Raw genomic sequence first — 26,552 nt, 5'->3', positions numbered from 1 at the left:
CCTTTATTTTATTTATTTATATGTGGTGCTGAAAATCAAACCCAGTGCCTCACACATGCTAGGCAAGCGCTCCACCACCGAGCCACAACCCCAGCCCTCCACCTCCCTCTTACATCGCATTCAAACTACTAACAAGTCTTGTGGGTTAGATTTCAAAATATCTCTCAAATCTATCCACTCACCTTCATTTCCATGGTCTCACCTCAGCCACCATCATGTCTCACCAGATGACTGTCAGCCTCCCAAGACCTCCCAGCTTTTACTCTTACCCTTTCCCGTCCCTTCTCCTCATAGAAGTCAGTGAATTAAAAAAAAAAAAAAAATGAGATTGGGTTGCCATTTTTTGGAACAGTTTTTTTGAGATAGAATTGACATAAAATTCATTGCACACTTAATGTGTACAATTTAATGTTTTAACATAGGTACACACCCATGAGATCATCTGTACAAACTCCCCAAAAGTATCCTCGTGCTCCTTTGAAATCCAGCTCTCCCTCCCCAGGCATTCAGTGATCTGCTTTAAGTCACTGTAGACTAGTTTGCATCTTCTAGAATTTCACATGAATGGAACAATATGCATATATTCTTTTTATATGGCTTAATGATTTTGAGATTCATGTATCAGTAATTCACCCTTTTTTATTCTGAACAATAAACATTCTATTGTATGAATGTACTGATGTGTTTATCCATTCTTCTGAAGGAGAACATTTGAGTTGTCCAGTTTTTAGCTATTATATAGAAAGCCACTATAAATATTCACGTACATGTAAGTCCCGATGTGGATTTCTGCTATCATTTTTCTTGGGTAAATACTTAAGAAAGAAACGACTATGTCTCATAGTAGGTGGACACTTAGCTTTTGGGAAAATTGCTGAGCTGTTTTTCAAAGTATGCTACTTTACATTCCCACCACAGTGCACAAGTCACAGTTGTTCCACATTCTTGGCAGTGATCAGTGTGGCTGGCCATTTAATTTTAGCTTCTTTAGTGGGTGTGCAGTGGTACCTCATTGTGTTTTAATTTATGTTTCCCTTATAAATAAGGACCATCTTTACCTGAGCTAATTTGCTATTTGTATATCTTCTTGGCAAAGTTTCTGAAATTTTTGATCATTTTAAAAAATTGGAGTTGTCTCATTGAGTTCTATACATATTTTGTGTAGTCTAGATACAATTCCTTATGTGTTATAGGTATGTAAAGAAGTTTTAATGTTTTAGTAGATATGTGCGGCATCTCACATGCATTTCTTTGATGTTTCAAGATGGTGAATGTTTTTTTCATATTTATTTGACACCTATATATCTTCTTTCATAGAATGTCTGTTAATACCACTGACTTATGTAAAAGATGGCTGACATTTTCCTTTTTATTTTATGCATAAATAAAAAGATGTGTAAAACAAAAAAAGTTTTAAAACTATATTCTCGGGCCTAAAGATGTAGTTGAGTCAAAGAGCACTTGCCTAGCATATGTGAAGCCCTGATTCAATCCCCAGTGCCACAAAATTATATTCTAGATATAAGTCCTTTGGTGGCTGTGTTTTCATTTTTCTAAAACTTTCAGAAATCAAGTTTTAAATTATAAAGAAATACAGTTTATCAACTTTTCAATTTATTTGTAATTTTTGTATCATATCTAAGAACTCTTTGCCAACACAAGGGTATAAAGATTTTCTCCTATATTCTAAAAGATTTATGGGGTTTGTTTACATTTAGGTTTGTGATCCATTTGAATTAATTTTTGTTATGGTGTGAAGTAAGGGTAGAAGTTCAGTTCATTCCCCCCCACACAAATACCCAGTTGTTCAAGGTTTTTTTTTTGTTTTGTTTTGTTTTGTTTTGTGGTGCTGGGGATTGAACCCAGGGCCTTGTGCATGCAAGACCAACTACCAACTGAACTATATCCTCAGCCTCTGGGACCATTTGTTGAAAAGACTATCCTTTCTCCAAAGGCTGGTACTTTTGTAAAAAGTCAAGTGACATTAAAACAATTCCATTTACAACAGCTTCAAAACAAAATAGGAACAAAATACCCAGGAATAAACCTATCCAAGGAGGTGAAAGACTTCTACAAGGAAAATTACAGAACTCTGAAAAAATAAATTGAAGAAGACAAGAGAATATGGAAAGATCTCCTATGTTCATTGACTGGCAGAATTAATGATTGTATCACCAAAGTGATCTACTGATTCAACACAATTCCCATCAAAATACAAAGGATATTCTTCAGAGAAACAGAAAAAATATCCTAAAATTCATATGGGAGAACATAAGACCCAGAAAGCTATCCTAAGGAAAAATAATTCTGGAAGCATCACAATATCTAATTTAAAATTTTATTACAAAGCCATAGTAACAAAAACATTCTGGTTCTAGCACAAACAGACATATATACCAATGGAACAGAACAGAAGAAGCAGAGATAAACCCATACAGCTACAGTCATCTGATCCTTGACAAAGGTACCAAAAGCATGTTGGAGAAAAGACAGCCTTGGTAACAAATGGTGGTGGAAAAACTGGATATTGCTAAGCAGAAGAACAAAACTAGATCTCTCTTGTGCACAAAGGTGCACCTTTTCAAAAGTCAATTCCAAATCAATCAAAGATCTAAGTATAAGACTGGAAACTTTAGGTGGGCACACTGTAATCCCAGTGACTCAGAAGGCTAAGGCAGAAGGGTCTCAAGTTCAAGGGCAACCTGAGCAACCTGTGAGACCCTAACTCAAAAATAAATACATAAATAAAAAGGGTTGGGGATGTAGTTGAGTGGTTCAAACACCAGCACAAGAAAGAAAAGACAGAAGGAAGGAAGATATAAAGGAAGGAAGGAAGGGAAAGAAACCCAGAAATTTTGCAACCACTTGCAAAAAAACAGGAGAAGCACTTTAACATACAGGCACAGGCAACAGTTTTCTGAATAGGACTCCTATAGCTCAGGAAATAATAGCAAGAATCAATAAATGGGATAGAATAAAATTAAAAAGCTTCTTCATAGCAAAGAAAATAATTAACAGAGAGAAGTGAGAGCCTTAGAGAATGAGAGAAAATCTTTACCAACTACTCTTCTGATCAAGGATTAACATGCAGAATATATTAAAGACAAAAAACTCAACCACAAAAACCCCATTCAACAAATGGGCAAATGAACTTAACAGAAACTTCTGAAAAAAGTACAAACAGCCAAGTATGTGAAAAAATGCTCATCATCTTTAGCTATTAGGGAAATGCAAATCAAAACTATATTGAGATTCCATCTTGAAAATATCAAGTCTTCCAATTCATAGTCTCAATCTCATTTAGATATTCTTAATTTCCCCCAGCTATGTTTTCTAGTTTTCAGTGGACAAGTCTTACACCTTTCAGATTTATCCCTATTTCATATCTTTGATATTGTAAATGGTTTGTTTTTATAATGTCAAATTTCTAAATGTTTGTTGCTCATACACAGGCATACAATTGATTTTCGTATACTGATTTTATATATTGCAATTTTGCTAAACTGACTCACTTTAGTAACTTTTCTGTTACTCAGGATTTTCTCTGTGCATGATCATGCCATTTGTAAATAACTGACAGTTTTACTTTTTCCTTTCCAAACTATATGCTTTATTATTATTATTATTATTATTATTATATTGCACTGCCTAGGATCAGTACAATCTTAAGGAGACATGGTAAGAGCAGACCTTTCTTGCCTCATTCTGAATCTTAGAGGAAAGGCACTCAATTTATTAAGTTGGAAATTAGCAGTATGTTTTTTGTATGAAGTCACCTATCAGGTTGAGGAATTCCTTACTTTGCCTACTTTGCTAAGGGTGTTTTTATTTTTGGAACAGGAATAAATGTTGGATTTTGTCAAATGCTTTTCCTGCTGGTGATCATATGTATTTTTTTCTTTTTCAGTTGTTAATATGTAAATCCTATTAAGTAATTTTCTTTTTTATTTTCTTTACTCCCAACTCCCAACCCCTGAACTGGAGATTGAACCCAAGGGTGCTTTACCTCATCCCCAGCAACCCCCTACCCCACAACTTTTTTTTTTTTTTTTTTTTTTTTTGGTACTGGGGAGTGAATCCAGGGGTACTTAATCACTGTGCCACATCCCCAGCCCTTTTTTGTTTTTTATTTAGAGACAGTCTCACTGAGTTGCTTAGGACCTTGATAAATTGCTGAGGCTGGCTTTGAACTTGTGATTCTCCTGCCTCAGACTCCCAAGTTGCTGGGATTACAGGTGTGTGCCACCCCACTGGGCCTATTAATTGATTTTCAAAGGTTACTTCAACCTGGTATTTATAGGTTAACCCCACTTGGTCATGAAGCATTATCCTTTATGTATCACTGGACTTACTTTGCTGAAATTTTGATTGAAAATTTTGCATTTATGTTCATGAAGGATATTGGCCTATAGTTTTCTCTTCCTGGAATGACTCTTGTCTGGTTTTGGTAACAAGGCATAATGCTGGCCTCACACAATAAGTTGTAAAGTACTCCTTTCTTTTCAGTTTTCTGGAAGTGTCTGTATAAAATTGGTGTTATTTCTTCCTTAAATATCTGGTAGAATTTACCAGTGAAGGCTTCGGGGTCTGGAGTTTTCTTTGTGGGAAGGCTTTTTGTTGTTGTTGTTTTAACACCTTTATTTATTTTTATGTGGTGCTGAGGATTGAACCCAGTGCCTCATACATGCAAGGCAAGTGCTCTGCCACTGAGCCACAACCCAGCCCACTGTGGCAAGGTTTTTAACTATAAATTCCATTATCCATTTGTTCTCAGATGGTATCTCACCATCAGCCTTCAGGGTCTTCCACTCACACCCATCTAAGTTCTCCCTGTGGCTGACAAGGCCTGTCTGGTCTGCTCCTGCTCTTCCCTCCAACTCATCTCTGCCACCTTCTTCCACTCACATGTTCCAGTCACATGTGACTTCTGGTTATTCCTAAATTAGGCCCAGCTCTTACCCACCTCAAGCCCTTGGCACTGCCTTTGACTCTACCTGGACGCTCTCCCGCAGCCCTCTGCACAGTTGTTTCTCATTCTCAGTCCCCATGTCTCAGATTCTATGTCGTGGTCTTCTCTGACCATTAGATCCAGGGTAGGGGCAGCTGGATACGGTCTCCCACAAAATCCTATTTACTTCCTTCATAATATAAAACACATAAATCACATTCTACCATTATTGTTTACTTTTTATCCGTTTGCTAAAAGCAGGAATCTTGTCTGTCTTGTTCATGGCTGTATCCTCTGCATCCAGCACAAGACTTGCCACAAACAAGGTGAGGCATTGAATGACTGTTTGTTGAATAATTAGACTAAATTAATGGGTCAGCCTGTTGGTCAGTCAGGTTGCACGTCAGGGAAGCAGTGAGTCCTCTGGGAGCCTCTTGGTCAGTCTGAGGTTTTAGGTCGCCCTGGAGCAGGTCAGACAGCCATTGAGAGTGGGCCAGTAGCTCTGTGGGGTGGATCTGTGTCACTGATGAGCCCCCTGTAAAGTCAACCCAGAATTGTGGAGGACAGAAAGTAGCAAAAGACCCAGGCCTTCCCTCAGGAAGCTCCCAGCCCACCTCTCTACTGGAGTCTCACTGGTCCCCATTCCCCACCCAGCAGATGAAGTCGGCGTGGTATGAGGGAAGTGGGGAGGCACTGAGCATGTCCCAACGGCTGGCAGCTGCTGAACAGTAACTGCTACAGGATTTTCAATCCCATAAAAGCCTCACCTGCAGCTGCAGTCTCAGGAAGAGCCTGTGGAGGAGGCACAGAGAGGGCTTTGTAGCTCTTTCCCCACCCTACCTCCCAGCCTCCCCTGACCTGGCCTCTCTGTTCATGGAAACTCCCCCACTGGGCCTGGCTGCCTGGTCCCAGGAGACAGGCTGTAGTGCACGTTGCCACTGTCCACTTTCCACATGAGCCTGTACCTCTAGGGCCACTCCTCGCAACTAACCCTACTCTCAGTGACCCTCTCCATAGAAAGGAGGAGGTCCAGCTCTCTGGATGAGGCAGAGGCCTTGCACGGAAAATGAGACTTGGGTGTTCCAGGTTTCCCCAGGAACACGTATGCTGTGGGGTCATGGATGTGCCTGGAGTTCCATCACAGAGTATGCGGAGGAGGCGTCAGAGCTGCTTGTATGGGAAGCAGCTGTTTGCAATAACTGGGCAGCAGCACCCATGCCGCCTGCAATTTCTGAGCCTCAGTCCTGCTCACTGAGAAACTCCATGACCAGGAGGCCCCACTCATGGTGACATCATCCCCGCTTGCAGTGCTGAAGGAAATGAGCTCAGGGCAGCCATCGGAGGCAGCCTGTTTACTTTCAGAGACCCTGGCCGTCAGCAGCTCTTTGACCAGACATTCCCTGTCCTGGCCAGCATGAAGCAGAAATTTCCTTAAACACATTACTTTGGCTACAACCCACCAAATGCTCCCTTGCTTTCAATTTTTTTCAATCGGAAAATTCCCAGTTCTGACCCAAACACAGCAGCCCAGAGATGGTAGGGAGAGGTCACAAAGACCCCCAGAGGTCTTCCACAGCTCAAGGAACTCCCACCTCCCTAGTAATCTCTAGAGGCGGGAGACCGCCAAACCAATTTTTAGCCCTTCATATGTGGGGGGGTTAGAGGGGTAGCCAGTATGACCTCCAGGGCAGACCCTCTCTCCCTGTCTCCCTCTGCCACCCTGAGCTCAGTTTCTGAGCATTTCCCAACTCAGCAACCCTGGCTGCACCCTAGACCCCTCCCTCATTCCCTACAGGTCACGGATATTTCAGGAGAGCATAAGAACTGCCAGTTTTAACAGGCTCCAGGGGATTCCCAAGATGGTCACCCCCACCAATTCTGGCTGAGAGGTGCTATCTCCTGCCCTACCCAAACTGCTGTCCTGCTGGAATTCATTCTAGAGGCCTTGAGGAGACAGAAGTCATGGGGTAGCTCCAGGATCCTAAGGCCACCTATGCTAAGAGCAGAGCAACAGCCTTCCAGGAGTATCAATCATGGGGGACAGCTGCCCTGGCTGGATCTGCCCACTACTGGGGCTGGGCAGGCAGGCACAGACATGTTGGGGGCCTAAGGCCTTACCTGACCCAGCTCTGCCCTGTGGCCTGATCCTACTTAGCTCAGCATCCTGCAGCACTGGGGAGCAGCTCAGGGACAGAATTCAGATGGAAGTGGACATTGAGCCCATTCCATAGTCGTTGTGTGTACTCAAGACTGAGATGTCAGGGGTCCATATCAGAGAACAGGATGGAGGGGTAGAGAACAGAGTTCACACACAGATCTGCATCTGCACTGAAAAAAGGACCAGATTCTCTCCAACTGTGCCCTCTGCCCCCAACTACAACAGGCCAGAACCCCTTAAACAGGTGGCTTAGATGAATTTGATTAGTCAACATTTCTACTGAACCCAAAGTTGGTAGGGAACAAAAGCTGGAAAGACTCTAGAAAAGAATAGAGACTAATATTTACTGAACATCTACTATGCTCAGCACTTTACACATTATTTCTCACAACAATCAAGAGAAAAGTTAAGTAACTCTAAAGGACATAAAGCCCATCATAACAGAAGTGGAATTAAAACCCAGTTCGTCTGAATCCCAAGTTCCTACAATTAGGCTTCTCCCAAGTTGACCTTTAAAAAGCAATTAAGTCAGGAACTAACCATATTTCTTCTGTAAACTAAAAAAGGCCTATAAAGTTAATGGTGAGGCAATCTGACCCCTTCACTCTAAAGGTGAGGAAACTGAGGCCAGATCATAGAGGGAGTCTGAGCTGGGTGTCAGAATGGTATTTGAGACTCTGGATCAGTAACCCTCCCATCACCCCTGCCTGTCTCATAGTCCTGAGCCACCCAGGCAAGGGAAGAGATCACAGATATGCTGCAAGCTCTGCCCTCTAGGAGATCAGACAGAGAAACACAAACCGACATTCACACAGGCAGACATGTATACACAGGCAAAGGTGCACAGAGAGCCACCCAGACAGATGTACCATGTCGTTCTTATCTCGTTGTCTACCATGGTTTCTTTCCATGAGGAAACAGGTAAAAAGGGCCCTAGTTCTGGGCTACTCTTTAGATGACAACAATTTGGTTCTACTCCAGCCACAGACACCTCTCCAAATTTCCAGTACCCAGTGCAGCGCTAGTCACAGAGCAAGCGCTTTAAACATATCCAGTGAGCAAACCACATTAGGAATGACTCAGTGAATGCTTCTGCACAAATTATAGACACACATACATGCTTTCAGAGGCTTGCTAACATACTGTTGGTAAATAAGCACACAATCTCAGAGACACATATGCCTAAGCTTACACCTAGAAGGACAAGTTCACATGTATACCAAAATGACCTCACAGGCATACTCCCACTGACACACATATGCAGGAGCAGACCATTCATCTCTGCAAAAATGTAGAAGCCCATGCTTTCCCTCAAAGATATCCACAGCCACAGCCTCACAGAGGGAGGTGGACACATCCACACAGCACACTTTCTACAAGGAACCCATCTCCAGTCAGACATGCAGCCACCCACACAGACAAGCCGAGAACAGTTGCACAAACCCTCCCCGATATCCTCAGCTACACAAAGGCAAAGTGGTAGGCCAGAGACAGACTGGGAGTGAGCCACCTGCCCACAGAGACCCCTGGGCCACCTGTCTGCCTCCCTCCCCTCCTGTCTGCGGCCAGAGGGGGCTCCTAGAGGAATTCCTCCTGCAGACTGGCCTAGAAAGTCTGCTCTCTCCTCCCCCGCAGTTCCAAGCCACAAGAGTCCTAGGGAGAGCAGCAGATGGTGTGTGTTGCGGGGGCTCCCCCTTCCAAAGGACTCTGCCCTCAGTCCCCAGGTGCCTCCTGTGGTATGGCCAACCCCAGGCTGGGCCCTAGATGCTGCACAGTGGCAGAGCCTCACTCAGGTCCTGCTGCTCCAGCTCTGTTCCCAAAAGGATGATTTAGGAGCTCCTAGAGAACAGTGCTTTTCCAGGGGCCTTGCTTCCGCAGGAAATGGCTCAGCCACGAGCCTGATCTCCAAAACAGGTCTAGGATGAAAACACCACTGCTCCTCACCACAAACACGGCCAGATCCTCCCGCTCAGAGCCTCTAACGTCATCATAGCCACGGCATCCACAGCACTCTGAGGCCATAGGAAGTAAAGGCCAGGGTTGTAGTCCCTCTTCTATCTCCACTCTGTGCCCACATCTGTAAAAGAAGCCATTTGGGTGTGCAGGCTTTGAATCTAGCTAGAATAATGTAGGCATCTCAAATTACCTGGTGAATCTCCTGGGCAGGAGTGAAGGGGCTCTGACCCCAGGGACAGTAAACTAGTAGGAGTTTATTCTTAACTGACAGTCGTCATTACAAACATGGGGCTTGTCTGGAAGTGACTTGAGGCTAAGGTGCCTGGTAACAGGGCAAAAGAGGGACTCAGAATGTCCTGTCCAGCCTTGGAGACAAACAGTGACCTCCCCTCTGTCTACCACCCTGGCCAGGTCCCACAGGCCTCTGCTGGAGGTGGACACAGGGCTGTAGCCCCACCAGCCAGGCGAGCCAAGACAGGAATGTTGCTCGTCACAGCTGGCCAGACAGGGGAGGCTGTTATTTTCTGTAATGTCAGGAACATCTCAGACAATCAGGAGGATTTGGCTGCTGGCAGCCCCTGGATGTGAGGTCTCAAAGAAATCATAATCAAAGCAGGCTGATGGCTGGAGCTCCGAGCAGGCAGTGGGGGTGAGAGGGTGGGATGGTCTCCTGCCTGCCCCACATTCAGAGCCATGTGCACCTCTGAGTTCAGCTCCTGGATCCACAGCCATGGGGCTGGACAAATGACCACAGCTAAGCCCAGGACCATACTTGATAGAGTGGACATAAAGGGAGCCTTCCCATGGGATCCATCACAGGTACCCTGCTTATAAAACAGTGCAGAGGTAACAGCCTCAGTCTGGAAAGGGAGCTCATTTTCTACCTAGGCTTCCTCCAACACCAATCCAGATTCTTTTTGCTCAGACAGTCCCTCGAGCTATGGCCTGTACCCACCTACCTTGCTTATTATTCCAACTTTGGTTCTTTCTGGCCTTTTCCTTTGGGAAAGTTACCTCTCTGAGCCTGCTTCTTCTTAGTATCTTCCTTGTAAGGAAACTGTGAGGATTAAATAAATCTTTCAATACACAAATCATGCAGAAGGCACTGGACAAATGGTAGTGCCCTTGTCCTCATCCCTTCTCTGATTGTTACAGTCCTGGCCCCTCTGGTCTTCCTGAGAGCCAGATTCTTTGAGTTCCACCCAGTGCTGCTTCCAGATCTCAGAATGCCACAGTGTTTCCTAGGTTGGAAGCCTTTCTAGAGAAGAGTTCAAGTTGAACCAAGTAGGTTCCTTGATACTGAGGCCACAAAAGGCCTCAGAACATGGTAGCTTTTTGTGTGTTTTGCCCATCTCTCGTTTTGCACAAATTTGAGAGCCTCGTGGGGATAGTCCAAGGGTCAGGAGAGTTAAACTTCATCAATCCAGACACAGCAGTTTAGAAGTCATATCTTTTTATAGTTAGTAACAGACTTGTACCAAAAATAATGACATTCCAGGATGGCAAAGGATCTCGACTAAGACCTCCATGTATCTCTATTCTCTGCAAAACCCAATTTAATTTAAACTCTTAAATAAAAAGGAATGTGTTGGTCACCTAAGTGAAAAGCCTGGCTTTAAGCACCACTGGATTTAGTATTCCAATAGCATCACAGGACTTGGTGGCCCTGCTTTCTGCCTTGTTGGAAGCAAGATGGAAACAGAATGGCCAGCCTCTCACATCCAGGAGCAATGGAAATGCAAGTTTCTTTCCCAGGAGCCTCAGCAAAAATTGGGGTTTATTTTGTTGCCATTCTATTATCTAATTGGGTCACGTGCCTATGCCTAAAGCAATCATAGAGGCCAATCACTGCTCTACTCAGAGTACGAGGGTGAAGGGTACAGACAGTTCTCTTTACCAAGATCCAATGACAGCCAGACATGGTGGCTCATGCCACTTGGGAGGTTAAGACAGAAGGATAGTAAGTTTGAGACTAGACAAGGTACATAATGAGACCCTGTCTCAAAAAAAATAAAAATAAAAACAAAAACCTGTCAGTGAGACTGGGAAAAGGGGTTTGTTCCCTAAAGAGGACACTGGAGTATAGTACCAGGAGGGTGAATGACCCCTAGGTGATGAGAAGATGTAGCCTTATCTAAAAGAAATCAGTGGTCAAACAGGTCAATACTTTTCAAGCACCCTCAAGTCCTTTAAAAATATAATTAATGTTCTAGTTTTAAATTCCTACAGGCTTCCGATAGGCAATATGCTGCAAACCCATTTGGGATAGCCATTACTTCCTTGAGAACAGTAAAACTGCATATATAAGCCAGTCTGCAATGTGTGCTTCCAGTAATTTAAACTGGCCTTGTCTCCTTCCTGCCCCCTCTAGTGGGCATTTGACTGACCTGACCAATGTCGTCAAGACTGGTTAGAAGGGCAAGGCAGCACCACATGCATTCTGACTGGGTCCACCCTTGGCCAAATGGGGATATAGCAAAGTTTGGCTCCCATGGACCCACCCTCTGACATGATCAAAACTCCTTTTGCCCTTGAATCTCCAGTGATTTCTTTTTCTTTCACCAACATGCCCCAACTCATAACTAAAATCTGTTCTTAGGAAAGGCTGTGTTATTAGATATATGTGAGTGAATTAGGTGTATGAATAAGCACCAAATCAATAGTTTGATCTCTCTCAGGGCTGTTTAACTTTAAATGAAACACAAGGCTCTGTCCTGCCTGCCTCACTAGCCCAAAAGGTACTTTTGGTGACAGAGCAATTGGGACTTCCTGAAAGCAAGCAACAACCTTTGCTAAAACCCTCACCCATCTACACCGCCTTGCCAATGTATTTTTTCTTCACATCTAACTTCAAGCCCCTTTTGCTGACATTCAGCCATGATTCTGCTATCGCCAAGGAAAGTTCTTTCATCCGTTTGTCCATTTATTCATTCAATAAACTTTTCTTGAGCCTCCATCATCTATTAGGCACAGGGATATACAAAGCTGACCCAGGCCCTGTCCTCAAGAGGTCTGCGGTTAAATTTTAATGCAGGAAATATCAACTTTACTATCAGATTTTTTAACACAAGCAAAGCACAGTCCAGTGGCAGGTATAAAGTGTTCAGTAAATGCCGCTTCCCATTCAGTATACAGAAACTGTAGCGGAACACTGGAAATTTTTGAAAAACCCATTCCAGGCGGACAAGGGCGCCAGAAAAGTGGGTGGGGATGGTGGTTTCTATCTTGCTTCAGAATGTTGGGATTTGTTTTGGATGTTCCAAATGTCAGGTTGGAGATGCATGCAAAGGAGAGGGGCTTATTCTAACCAGATCAGAGCTAGAGGCAGCCCAGGACACTGTCTCCACGGTGCACAACCCCAGACAGTTTGGAAACAAACAAACCCATCCAGAGGGGGGAGACTGACAAAGGCAAAAACAAACAAAGACCAAGAAGTGGAAAACTCAGGAGGTGGGGCATGGAGAGAAGAGAGGAGTGGGGAAAGAAGGGGGAGGCATGGTGGAGGGGCTTAAGGAGAGGTCTGGTCCTGTTTTAGCATGAGGAGCTCAATCCAGTCCTGGGGGGGGCCTAAGAATCACCATGGCAACAGGGAGGGAGAGTGCGGGAGACTCCATGCCAACACAAACCTTCTGGGCTTGGCGGATAGGCTCAGATGGGATGGGACCATGTTCTAAAGAAAAATATCTGAATCAGGTCTTTAAATCACAAATTCCCCACCTTCTCCTGGCTTTGTAGGCAATCAATGTTTAATGAAATCAATTAATCAGAAACAGCATTGACTCACATCCCCTATGCCATCTCTCTCTCATCTACACATGTACATGTGTCCAAAACCCCACCATGAAACCCTTTCCCCTTGTAGAGGAAACTGACAGTTCACAGGATCCCTGAGCCCTCCCCACAGGCACCTGACCTGTGAGAAGGCTCCCTAGCCACATCTCCCAAAACTATACCCCCGACAATGGCATTAGTGGCAGAGGATTGAGGGAGTTGGTTTTCATAAGCCCAAGGTAGATGGAGCCCCAAAGTGAGTTGGCTCCAACTGAACTACCATCTGGTCTCTCCTGCCATCAGCTGCCTGGTGAAGCTGCTGACGCAGTGGGTATTTCTTCCTCTCCATGGAGAGGGGAAATGGTGCCTGCCACACAAGCCTGAGCTCCCAAATCCCAGTGCCACAAATTTGCCATTTCCTAGAACTGCTTGTGGACCCAGGCTTGTGGACCTGCCTTCCATTTAGAGTAGAGCTGTGAGTCTCATTTAGGGTTTGTCTCCTTCCTGCCTATCCATTCCCAGGTGCCCAGAGGTCACACTATTTCCCATTTCCCTGGTCTAGGACTGCCTCATTCATTAGACAAGGTAGGCACTGTGCCTAAGGTGCATGTTACAAAATGTTTAATTTATTTTAAAATCAAAAAGGAGAACTTTCTGCATTTACAAATGCAGTTTTAAAATATAATTTTAAAATACTTTTTGAAAGAGGAAGTGGAAAACACAAAGGCAAGAAAGACCAGGGCCCACAGAAGTCTTAAAGCAGCTCTGCCTTAGCCTGCCTTCTTGTCCACTCAAACCTCTTGATTCCAGGGATTTCTGTCCCCCACATCAAAATATACCTATCTGAAGTCCTGGAGCTTCTGGAGAGTAAGATCACTTTTTATTTATCTTCACATCCCCATACCATGCCAGGTGTAGTACATCACCATTTTTTTTTTTTTTTTTTTTTTTTTTTTTTTTTTTGTGTCTGTGTGTATGTGTGTGATGCTAGGGATTACACCCAGGGCCTTATGCCTGCGAGGCAAGCACTCAATCAGCTCAGCTATATCCCCAGCCCTGCTTTCTGCATTAGCATCTTTTCTATCTTTTTTTTTTTTTTTTTTGGCCATGGTAGGGAGATAGGAAAAAAAAAATAGTTAGGTTTGGAATAAATATTGCCTGAATGAAAGAGATCCACTCCTCAGTCCTGCTCTCCAACAGCAAGCTAATGTGACAGCAGAGTCAAGTCAAAACAGGTTTCTTAATCTGAGATGTATGGCTAGGTCTTGAGGAACTAAGAACTCCTGGAAACTACATACAAACTTCCACATCTATGAAATTTTGACCACATTCCCTACAGGAACTCCACTGCCACCACTCCTAACACTGCAAATCCAACAGACATTTCTCAGGTACAATCCTATTTCTCCACAGCATTTGACTCTGATCATCCAGCCCTCCTTTCTGGTTTCGGTGACACCTTGCTGTCTTGACTTCCTCCTGTTTTCTCTGGACACTCCTGCTCTGCCTCCTTTGCAGGCTCTCTCTGCTCTGTTGGACCATTAAAAAAATAAAAATAATAAAAATAAAATAATTACAGCAGCAGCAGCCAAAAAAATATCATCTATTTTTTCTGTGCTGGTTCTATCCAATCAGTTCTTTTAACCCTCAAAAGAATCCTGAATCCATTCTCCAACCACCAGCCTGTAATTTTCCTGAAAACAAAATCGCATTTTCCTTGCTTAAAACCTCCTAATGGCTTTCCTGGCCAACAGTTTTAAGGTCTTTCAAGACGCCCCTGCCCCATTCTCCGGCCCAATTTCTCACCACCTTCCTTCCCTTCACAACCCTTCTACTTTTAGCTTCTCCAAGAACCGCAGGTCTTCGCATGTGCTCTTCCCACTACATGAAACACTCTTTCTCACTCTCTTGGTTTAAACTGACACTGGTTGTGAGATGGACATTGAAATCAGTCTGCCAGGTGTGACTCCCCATTTGACCACTTCTAAGCCTTCGAACCTTGGGCAAACTCTGAGATTTTAGCTCCTCATCTCTTGATACGGCCTTCTGTGAAGACCAAAGAAATCAGTACATGTAAGGTGCTTTGCCACACTACGTGTGTCAGCTCCATGCTTTCTGATCCCAGACTATATCGGGGCTCCTTGCCAAGCCTTTCCCAAAACTCTTATAATACCACATAAAACATGTGTCCATCTGCCCACCTTGCCAGACTGTCAGCTCCATGAGGGTAGGGGTATTTCTGATCCTGCTTGTATTCCTAGTGCCTGGTATACTGTAGGTGCTCTTATTTGTGAGGACAATGACAACAAATCCCACCTACTAGATATCCTGGTGATACACGCTCTCCAGCAAATGGGCACCTTGAACAAGGAAAGAGAGGATACGATTTTTAACAACAGGACATGCACAGCCAACTCAGGCTGAGGCTGAAAGCAGCCACAAAGACAACTTAGTAATTAGGAAAATATCTTTATTATTTTTGAAATGTTTCAATATTCAATGTAAAAACCATGATAGTGGCTTTTTCACAATTTATAAATTGTAGAAAAATGATTCTTCCCCCTCTTTACAGCAATTTCACTCTGAAATTGGACAGGGCTCCATTACAGCTGAAAATCAGCAGGAAGAAGGGAACAGACGACACAGCAAAGTTGGGCTGCAGCTCTCTAGGCAGCCAAAGCTTTTCCTACACATTAAAGCCCAGGCTGAGTCCTCTGAAGGAGGCTCAATCATATGTTTGTGACACACTGAGTGGGCCTCTGTCTCCAAGGTCAGCAGCCCGCCGACGGCCTATAATGTGGCACTTGAGGCTGGCAGGTCACAATCAAGGCAGCTTCATGAGAATATGAACAGGAGCAAGCCTGAGGCTCAGATCCCTCACTTAGAACACAGCTAGGAAAGAGGCTGTGCATCCCAGCCAAAGGGTGCTCTAGGTTTAGAAATTTCCTTTTCTTAGTTTACAAAGACTAATTTGTTAAATAGCTATTTTTAAAAAGTCAGAAAACAAACATTTGGTTCCATTTCAGCTATAATCAACAGTGGATAATTTTTAGAAAAAGATGCCTTGAGTTGCTCTATATTGTTAAGTCTATATTTCTTTTAAAAATCAGGGCCCTGACTCCCTCCTTTCTCATGCATGGTTTGCAGGGAGGGAGGTACAGCTATAGCAGAGGACTGTTTGTTGATTTGAAAAAACTGTTAAAATGTTTTGCACTCACATACAAGAACGGATGGAATCCAAAAACCATCCCACTGATTTTTATGAGAAACATGACTGTCCCTCTTGGGTGTCTCAAGCCAAAACAAGGCAACCGCCTAGTGATTTATAGTCCCCACTATACACGTTCCGCCTTCCAGAAGGCATTAGAGAAAGGGCCAAGCTCCGCCAGGAATGATTGTAAACATACCACTGACAGCTTGGACACTTTGTTTTTAAATGCAGCAGGACTTTTTCCTTTGGCCCTGGCTGAAGAACCAACTCCCTAGGTCTGCTTAGGAAGGAGCCGATGGGAGGGCTCCCCGGAAAACTACAAGTGAGCGGCCAGGGGTCCCAACTGACTGGAGTGTGGCCAGGAGCATCATCAAAGGCAATCAATACATTTACGGCATATTAAAAAATTGTCCTGTGGCCCTCAACTAGTCCCCAGGCTTGACCTGGTCGGACATGAGGCACAGGAGGTAGGAAACAATATCATAAGGCACATGGTTGAGGTGGTCCCCACACCAGACACAGAAAGATTATCTTTTAACGCGATTCCAAAAGTGTTGGAAAGCAGAGGAGTTGATGACACTCACTATGAGCAGCAGCAGCAGATACAGGAACATCATGACCATAAACCAATGGCTGGAAAACCAGGAGAGCTGGCTCGAAGCCCTGCTTAAGGGGAAAAGAGTGATGTTGGCAAGAAGGAAAAAAAAAAAAAAAATTTTTAAAGTGTATGCAACAAATTCTGGCTCAAAGAAGATGAAATGATGAATTTCATCCTCTGCATAGCCATGAAGTGAAGCTTCATGATGCTTTGCCCAAGAAATCTGGAGCTGTCTGCTCTGGCACCAATAAGCCTTTCAACAGAACATTTTCTAAATGCGCAAAGACAGCAATGCAGTGAGCTCACCCTGATCTTCCCTTTTGTAGGTCCTCTTTTACCTTTTATAACCCATCTTTTCTTAAGCAAGACTTTGGTATCTGTAAGAATGATCCAGCTCAGGGTGTATGCCCAGAGGGTGGCAGGCCACTTAGCAAAAGTCTTTTTCCTTTTAGACATGTACAGATATAAATCCGAGCTGGGAAACCCTCTTTGACCCACTAGGAGATGTTCTAAATCATCCAAGTGTGCACTTAGACATACTCTAGGAAGAGTGGGAAAAGGAATGTATTTTTTTTTTTTTTAAACTGGGGATTGAACCTAGGGGTGCTTTACTACTGAACTACATTCCCATTCCTTTTTATTTTTTGTTTTTTTGTTGTTGTTGTTGTTGTTGTTTTTTTTTTTAATTTTCAGACAGGGTCTCACCAAGTTGCTGAGGCTGGTCTCAAAATTGCAATCCTCCTGCCTCAAACTCCTAAGTGAAAGGGATTATAGGCATGGGCCAATTGAAATATTCAAGTAGAAGTAGTCAGATTTTTTTTTTAAACCCTAAGACTACTGTCCCACAGACTCAGGAACCTTATATAGACTATCCAAGTTTAGGTGGAGGCTAGATTTTACTGGTATATAAAGTCTGGAAGCATGGAAACCAGTGGTATGAATAAGAAGAAGTAGGACTTTAAAAGTGACCCCTTTCTGGTCATACTAGTGCACCAGTTGCTGATCTGCATAGGAAGCCCTACGATGGACTCCAACAACAAGACAAGGTCTCAAAGTGACTCTAACCCTTAGAACCTTGTACATCCTCCCACACCACAGTGCTGAGATGGGACTAGACATCCACCATGATTCTTCAGAGCCAAAGGTCCTTATTTGCTGCTCTCACTGGATTTATTTATTGATTGATTATACTGGGGATTGAAATCAGAGGTGCTTAACCACTGAATCCCATCCCCAGTCCTTTTTTATATTTTATTTAGAGACAGGGTCTCACTGAATTGCTTATGGTCCCACTAAGTTGCCAAGGCTGGCTTTGAATTTTTGATCCTCCTGCCTCAGGCTCCTGAGTCAGCCTCCCTAGGAGAGATTACAGGCGTGTGCCACTGTGTCCAGTTAAGGGCTCATTTATTTTTTGAAGGGTCAGGGATCAAGCACGTTAGTCAAGTGCTCTCACACTGAGCCACACCCCCAGCTTCAACACCTCATTTTGGAGATAAGGATAAAGCATCTCAGATCCATAAAGGGGCAGGCAGAGGTTCAACAACCATGGGGGGAAGTGACTGAGCTGAGCTGCAGTTTCAATCAGTGTCCCCTTGCTGCCCTGCCTCTCAGCTTAAATCAGTGGGTTTCAGACCACAATTATGAGCTTAGTGGCTAAAGGGTCACCACTCTGGCTTCATTCCATCCCTCAAAGAAAGGCCTGTGTTTATAAATCTTCCTATTGTCTTCACTAGATTACAAGGTCCCTTTAGTGTCAAGAGCACATCTCTGATTCATATGCCCTCCTTACCGTCTCTAGCATAGTACTTTATATACCTTACACAAAGTGGAGGCCTAAGGCTGAAGGGAAAGCAGCCCTGGTAAAGTGAAGCCATCACTCTGAATACAGCCTTTAGTTGTCTTTCTGTCCTTTACCTGGGGACCATCCTTCTTACCTCTTGGGCTGCTTCTGTGAATACACCAGCAAGTACTTCACTCGCAAGAGCTGGTTATTGGTGACCACAAAGTACTTAGGAGGGATGTCGCCCCCTTCACTATGTTTGATTCTCGCTCTTCTTCTGTCTATCTCCTTGGAATCTGAATAAGGCAAGTAAAGCACATCTTTACTGGGGCGTGGTAGGAGGGCAATTTACAATTAACTAAAGAAGCAAAGTAGGAACAGTAATGAGTCAAGTCTCCCGCTCCTAAGGAAGCAGAAGCCCTGGCAGGTTGAGGGGTGAGTCTGTGCGTGTATGTGAAACAGCACTAAACAGGAGAATCAGGCAGGCACGCAGGCAGACAAACGGGGGGAAGGGAAAGGAATAGGAAAAAATAAGAGGTAAGGAAGGAAAAATGCAAGTGAGTGGAAAAAGCAGAAAGAAGCAGCAAATTAATGGCCACCAAAAAAAAAAAATTACAACTGGGCAGAGGACTTGAACTGAAACAAGGCCCTTAGTGGGTATTTTTAATAAACCATGCTAGATTTGAGCTTCTTGGAATACTTTATTCCACCCTTCCTACCAAGACTATTTTAAAACCAGAAAAACTTTTCCTTTGATCACATGAAAAAGTCTTTACCCAAAAAAAAAAAAAAAAAAAAAAAAAAAAAAAAAAAAAAAAAACTAAATGAACAAAAACAGGGCCAAACTGTGTGTCAGCAGAGGCTGCAAAGTTTTATTTTGATGTTTAATGTCACCATTTGCAAACTTCCTAAGAATTACAAGTGCAAATATTCATGCCCTCTGGTTTGGGAGTGTAGTGTTGGACCTGTGCCGACTCCTCTGGATTCCAGTTGTTTTATATTAGAGGCCAGAACAGTCAGTTTTCTGAATTCTCCTTTTCTTAGGAAAACTGACAGGCCATTTCTGGAGACCGGAATGACAGTTCTATGACTCTTCTGCATTGGAGGAAGACAACACAGCAGGAGGCACAGGGCATGTAGTTTAAGGGACGCATCAGGGCAGTGGAGATGGGGCCGCCAGCCAGTCATCTGCTCCCTGGAGAACCTGGGACTTGCTCCCTATGGCCTCAGTTGCCCCTCACATCCTCTGGGGCTCCAGCCCACACCAGGGTAGATCAGAGGATCTGGACCCAGTGTTCTTAGCTCTAGTTTGGCAAATATTTGTTGAATGTCAAGTACATACAGGGCTCTCTGCTGACACCAGGTGCCCAAGAATAAAAAGACATAGTTTCAATTCTTAAGGAGCCCATGTTCTCACCTTACATTCAGTTTTTTTGTCAGATCTTGCCTTCTTCCCAAAGCTTTCCCCTGACCACTTGGACCTGCCATGATTGTTCCTTCCTCTGAGTTGCCTTGTCAACCTCCTCACCTGGTCCTCCTACTTACCACCTTGAGGTAAGTGATCTTTTCCAATGTGTATTCAAACCCTAAAAAGACTTTTCCCTCCTAGAAGGCAGGCCCCATCCTGCATTGCTCTGAACCCAGGTCATCCCTTTGCATGCAATGGGTGTTCCACCCAACAGCTGGGCCAACAAGAACCTGTTACCCCAACAGAGGCTGCAGCGAGTTCTGGACCGCATGCTCACTCACCCTTCTTCTTGATTTGGCACTTGACATCTGGATGGTCAATGACCTCACACACGGCCACACAGCTAAGGATGGGGCCAAGGAGGCTGTGCTGCCACCCAAGGCCATGGGGGCTGTAAATGAGGGCCAGGCTCAAGTCACTTGTGAGGTAGGTTCCCTCTCCAAACAAGGATGTCTGGAATGGTAGAGGTCAACAGAAAAGAAGCACACACTGGTGAATGCAGAGTTGGCACAGCAAGAGGGCACTGGTCTTTCTTAAATAGAGTTATAAACACAAAATGGTTTAAGCCTTTTAAGACAAAGGATCAAATAACCTGTGACATCAACATAGAGTATATTACTAAACACATTTCCACCTACCAACAGTTTTACTCATTGTGGATTTGGCCACCTAGTCTGGCAAACTAGCAGTTCCTTGTAGTTAAGGTTTAGTGAGAAAAGCAGGTAACAGAGTCCAAATAGACCTCGGTTTAAATTCTCCAACAAGCTGGCAAGTTATATAAACTCTCTGTGCCTCTTTCTACATTCACAAAATGGTGATAATGGTGCCTCCTTCGTAAGGTAATAGTGAGGATTAAATGATATACAGCAGACATCAAGCAGGATACCCACATATATGAAATGGTGGTGACAATGAGAGGTGGGTGTTCCATCACAGGCTCTTCTGTTACAATGTGTATAGTAAGTCCTGCTACATGACTGCATAAATAGTTGTATCGCTGGACTTGCAAAGCAAAGTCACACCCTATGTACAGGGAGGAAGTCGCACCTGAGGGAGAGGCTAATCTGAGTCACTACTTGGAAAAGAAACAAGTCTCTCAGAACCGAGGGAAGAAATGAAGGAAAGAGACATGAAAGACAGGGTAAGTTTTACTCTTTTGTGTTGGTGTTAACTAAGAAAATTGTATCTAAGAGTCTAGGAGACAGCTTCCCAGTGGTGGGTGCTAACTTGTACCCTCCATAAGGAAGCACAGCAGGTGAGGCACCTGCAAGGTGAAAATACAAATCCTTTGCCTCTGGTAGACATCAATAATCAACCATGATGGTTGACATAATAATATATTCATGGCACTTATTCAAACTGCTCAGAATCCTCATAATATCCCAGGTAGCTGCAGACCAATGGATGGACTTTGTTATTTGAACTGAAACTCCACTGCTATCCATGAGCCACAGTAGGACATCTTAAGATGATGTGTAGACTTGAAGAGTTCACTTATGTACATGCTGTGCTCTGGAGTTCAGAAATGTCCTATTCAGTGGCACTAGGCTGCATTTTCTAAGCCTGGTAAGTGAAGCTTAGGGGAAAAGGAAATAAACCTTGGTGAGGCCTTTGGAAGCTCCTTGCCATGTTAAGCAATGTCCCCATGTCTCAAAAGCTGACACAGACCTTCTCCAGGGACCCTCTGATCTGACTCCACATCAATTCTCTCTTTACACCTGCCATGTGTTTGCCCTTCTCAAGACTTGAAAATCTTGTGAAAGGCTGCTATGAGCAGAGGTGCATTAGAGTGAGAAGCTTGGGGTTTCTCTGCCATGAAAATAATTTCACAGCCTCATCGAGCACATGGGCTTCTTCAAGCAAGTTCCTCACTGAAAATCCAAGTAGAAGAGGCCAAAGAGAATTTGGTTTACCAAAGGACTCTTATAAGATGCCTCTAAACAGCAAACTCCCTGGAGGCACTGAAATGAAAGTTGGGTGTATAAAACTATGACCTGCAGGCAGCTTCTCCAGGCTGGCTCCAGCATAAAGCAGAGGCCCTTAGATTCCAGTAGCCTGGCCGTAATAAGAAACTGAGAGCCAGTGTAAACAAACCCGTCATCTTCAGAAAAACCCAACAGCGCTAATCAGATGCAGCAGGGCTGGGAAATATCTCCATAGCCTCAGGGCTGCATCAGCCCCAAAAGAGCCCATCCTCATGGAGCCAGCGCCTCACAGACAAGGAAGATGCTGCCACAATGGGGAGGAGCCCACTCCCTCCAGCTACCCCAGGTGCCCTCTCCAATAGCCTATAAAAGCAGCTACTGCTTCCTTGACACTAAGTACATGAAGAAGCCTTTGTATAATGAACTCTTTCAATTCTCTCATGTGCCACAAGGAGAGTCATAGAGGTCTGTTCTATAGAAGAGGAAACTGAGGCTCAGAAAGCTTAAGTCAATTCGCCCAGGAACACAGAGCTGCCAAGTCTGTTCAGCTAAAGGGCCTGTCTGTACCCTTCTTCCTACACTTTAGTGAGGGGTAAAATAAGTGCCAGCAGAGAAGGGGTGGCTGACAGTTTAAGCTTCTAAAAATGGGAGGAAAGCAGCTCAAGAGAGAGGGAAAAGACCTCACCTTGGCACTCTGTGGCATACCCCTCATTTTTTCCCAGGGCTGACACTATTAGAATGTCCCCTAAGAATGTGCTTCTCAAACATCAGTGCCTTATGAATCACCTGGGGATCTTTTTAAAGTGTAGATTCTAATCAGGTAGTCTGAAGTGAGCCTGAAACTCCGCATTTCCAGTAAGAGCCCAGGTAACACAGGTGCCATCAGTGGGGGATCACACTGAATAGCCAGGGCTGGCACATACTGAGATCACTGGAGGGCTTTTAAAGTATACTGACAGCTGGGCACAAGGGTGCATGCCTGGATTCCCAGCGATTCAGAAGGCTGAGGCAGGAGGCTAGCCTCAGCAACTTAGACCCTGTCTCCAAATTTAAAAATAAATAAAAAGAACTGGGGATGTAACTCAGTGAAAGTATCCATAGGTTCAATCCCCAGTCCAAAAAATAAATAATAAAGTATGCTGATGTTTGGATCCCACTCCCAGAATCTGATTTAATTGGTCTGGGGGTGCAGCCAGGCACTGGAAATTTTTAAAGCTCCCCAAGTGATATAGATATGCAGCCAAGGTTTGGAACCATGGATGCTTCTCAAACTAATCAGCTTAGGAATCACCTGGAGATCTTGTCAAAATGCAGGTGGGCCAAGTGTGGGCCCAAGATTCTGCATTTTCTCAGGTTCCCATGTGATGCCACAAATACTGGTCTGCAGACCATACTCTGGGTGGCAAGGCCTTAGTAAACCTATCCACCTCCATGCCACTCTCCCCCAACAAACCCCCAGGGGTTCTGGCACACACATCTCCATGCTCCCCCATGTCAGAGGGTGCCCTTGGAGCCCACCTTGTTCAGGTGGCAGTGCAGGCCATTATGAATGATGGAATGGAAGTTTTCTAGGCGGCTACCGTGGAAGGCGTAGATTAGGTCTCGTTCTCCTTTGGTCTCATAAAACTTGGCGTTGGCTGGGTCGAAGTATTCAATTTCAAATAGGAAGTCCGGGATGGGGACAGGCGTGTGAGGAGCACCAGTCAGCTGCTGGATCTTTTCAAACTTGAAAACATGAAAAGAGTCATAATTTTATTTAGGAAGCTGGTAAAATGTGCTTCAAAAATGGGCCAGGCACAGTGGGACAAGCTTGTAATCCCATCAACTTGGGAGGCTAAGGAAGGAGAATCTAAAGCTTGAGGCCAGCCTCAACAATTTAGAAAAACCCTGTCTCAAAATAAAAACTAAAAAGGGATGAGGATGTAGCTCAGTAGTAAAGGGCCCCTGGGTTCAATCTCCAGTTCCCTCACCTGCTGACAAAAGTTGTGCTATAAAAATGGCCTCCCAAAGACTTGGGCTTGACCTGTACGGACTCCTATGTCGTGAGGACAGTCATTAATTTATAAGCAAGCTCAGAGCTTGTAGCACAAGACTGTTTTCCTCTAATAACATTTTTCCCTATGATAGGCTGAGAAGCATGAACTGCTCCTTCTAACTAGAAAACATTCTAATGTTCCTAACACTTCCTTCATCTATATCCTCTGTTCCATCTTTACCATAGCTCATGAGCCAGAAAGGAGAGATAAGTTGCAAAAATAGCCACAGATTTTTTCCTTTTACCCTTGTCTATATACCCCTTTGCAATGTGACTTTGTAGTCATGAAATCTACCTCTCCACCCCTTGAATCTGGGTATGGCCATATGATTTGCTTTAGCAATGGGGCTTTAATATACATATGTCAGATTTAAAGGGCTTGACCTCTTTGTTTGCTGCTAGAGACCCTTCCATCTACTCCAGGCTAGACTGCTAGGGGAAAGAGCCTCACAGAGAAAGGCCCCAACCACTGCAGTCAACCTAGCTAACGCCCCAGAAATGTAAGCAAGGTTACCTTAGGTCAATCAGCCTCAGTTGAGCCCACCCAGCTCAGAAAAACCCAACCAACCCACAGAATCATAAGACATAATCAGTGTTTCTCATTTTATTGGTTAAAGCTGCTAAATTTGGGGAATGATTTGTTATTCAGCAAAAGTTAATTGATAATAGAAGGGTACGCTCTTTTCTCAAGGAGGATAATCCTTTTCAGGGCAGAGACTACAACCTATAGTTTTCAAATAGTAGGTAACAGACCAAAGCCAAACTGTAACAAAGTTTGCCTTTGGGTCATCAATGATTGAAAAAAAGAAGGAAAATATAATAGATATATTTATATTGATGTAAAGCTGCCATGATCCTTCCCTTTGGAAGAATTGTCCTTTCTTCTGAGGTCAAGACCTTTGTAAGTATTAAAGTATCTTTTTATAAAATGATAATTCCCAATAGGCTAACATCCTTAGGAAAAATAAAAAGTTGATAATGCTGGGTCTTAACACCCCACATTTTAATGGAAATTTAACTGATTCCTAATAATAAATTGAGAAACCACTGCCATATCTATTTTATATGCAGCACTCAACCTCTAGTAGGTGCTGATGCCCATATGAGGTTTAGATAAACAAATGCACATCAGTTCAACAGAGGACAAGAGCCAAACCCAGGGATCACTCAGGAATTAGTAAGCCTGGCCTTGAATGTGATCTCCTGACTCCCTCTTCAGCCTTCTTTATGTTATTTTACCATTCAACACAGACAGATGCCCCTTAAATCCCAGAACCCAAGGTACCAAATTCTACACCATTTTGAAATTTGTAAAATGGAATGCTCTCAAATTGAAATTGATTAGTTACGTGAATAATAGCACAGATAAACCACTGCTGCCACTCAGAGGAAAGAACACCAGGTCAGGAATCAGGTTCTATACTCTGGACCTCATCATCCCAGCCTGCCCCTGGGAAAACCAAATGATGGAATATCTGACCTGTGCCAGAAACTGTGCTGTGGGGTGACACACCTTTGGTCACTGCCCTGCTTTGAGGTAACTATTAACATTCTCACCTTGCCAATGGGGGAAAGGAGATACAGTGAGCACAGAACTGACATTTTCCACTACTTGTGGCCTGGCTGTTTCCTGATGACTGGATTAAGCCCATGTTTCTTAAGGTGTGGTCAGTGTCTACCCTTATCAGAATCACCTGCAGTGCTTGTTAAATAAAGTCATACTCAACATTTACTGAGTCCTTAGTATGTTCCCTTAGGTACTGCTCTAAGTGTAAAAATTCATTTACATCATCTGTTCCCTGATGGAATTATGCAATTATTATCCCCACTTTACAGATGAGTAAACGGAGGTACTGAAGTGCACCCAGTAACCTACTCAAGATCACAGAGATAGTACAAGGCAGAATCCAGCTCTGCACTGCCAGTGTACAGAGTTTCTGGGCCCAACTCCAGAAACAGAATCAGAATCTGTAGGGTGAGGTCCAGGAAACTGTATTTTTCACCCCACCCCCAATTTACTCAGTAAAAGGACAAGGCATGGAAACTGCATCTTTAACAAGCTTCCCAGGCCATTCTGGTGCACAGAGCTGTCCCAAAGCCACTGGATTCATGCTATCCCACAACCTTCAGCCCTAGGAATCTGCGATCCTACAGACCAAAGTCTCACCTCTGCCTTCCCTGCACTGTGGATTGTCAGGACCTTTGAGGATAAAATCCAGCTCACCAGGTCCCAGGCCCATTGGTCTTCATCTCCAGGCAATTGGAGAAGTTCTTTCAGGTTGGGCAACTTGCTGGCATCTGCAAGCTGAAGCAAGGGAAACGTCCATTAGTAAGGATGCTGGACAAAATGATGATCAGGGGCCCTCTAGTGGTAAAGCAGACCCAATTCACTCACTCCGTATCAAGGAATTTCCCAAAAGCAAGGGAGATTCACAGGTATACCATACCTTTTCCAAAGAACACCAAACTCTGAAAGCTCTGAACTCTAAACATTCTTTTCTTTTCTTTTCTTAAGTTTGTTCAGTCTTTTTTAAAAAATATTTTTAAAATTGTGAAGGAACCTTGTTTATTTATTTATATGCATGCTGAGAATAGAACTCAATGCCTCATCCATGCTAGGCAAGCGCTCTACCACTAAGCTACACCCCCAGCCCTGTTCAGTCTTTATGCTATATACAACTGATACATTTTGCTGCAGGGAT

The 26,552-nt window shown here is 43.9% G+C and overlaps 1 protein-coding gene across 10 annotated transcripts in view; it reads right to left on the bottom strand.

Moving 5' to 3' along the window:
- Window positions 1–26,552, bottom strand: part of Parp16 (poly(ADP-ribose) polymerase family member 16) — a 50,693-nt gene that overhangs the window by 16,146 nt on the left and 7,995 nt on the right. Inside the window, exons 3-9 of one of the 10 annotated variants that reach the window (XM_047541079.1) lie at window positions 26,018–26,155; window positions 23,334–23,540; window positions 20,172–20,343; window positions 18,577–18,718; window positions 16,629–16,710; window positions 15,150–15,193; window positions 13,919–14,363 (exon numbers count right to left, since the gene is read on the bottom strand). In XM_047541079.1, the coding sequence (XP_047397035.1) occupies window positions 14,144–14,363; window positions 15,150–15,193; window positions 16,629–16,710; window positions 18,577–18,718; window positions 20,172–20,343; window positions 23,334–23,540; window positions 26,018–26,155 (1,005 nt within the window). In that variant the 3' untranslated portion in view covers window positions 13,919–14,143. Of the gene's footprint in view, window positions 1–5,453; window positions 5,484–13,918; window positions 14,364–15,034; window positions 15,194–15,292; window positions 16,711–18,576; window positions 18,719–20,171; window positions 20,344–23,333; window positions 23,541–26,017; window positions 26,156–26,552 lie in introns of those variants that run through there. The other 9 variants (XM_047541085.1, XM_047541080.1, XM_047541081.1 and 6 more) reach the window with 9 other exon arrangements.

The sequence above is a fragment of the Sciurus carolinensis genome, chromosome 2 (assembly GCF_902686445.1).
Source record: "Sciurus carolinensis chromosome 2, mSciCar1.2, whole genome shotgun sequence".
Taxonomy (NCBI): domain Eukaryota; kingdom Metazoa; phylum Chordata; class Mammalia; order Rodentia; family Sciuridae; genus Sciurus; species Sciurus carolinensis.
Note: the sequence above shows the minus strand (reverse complement) of the source record. Positions and strands in the feature narration are given on the sequence as shown.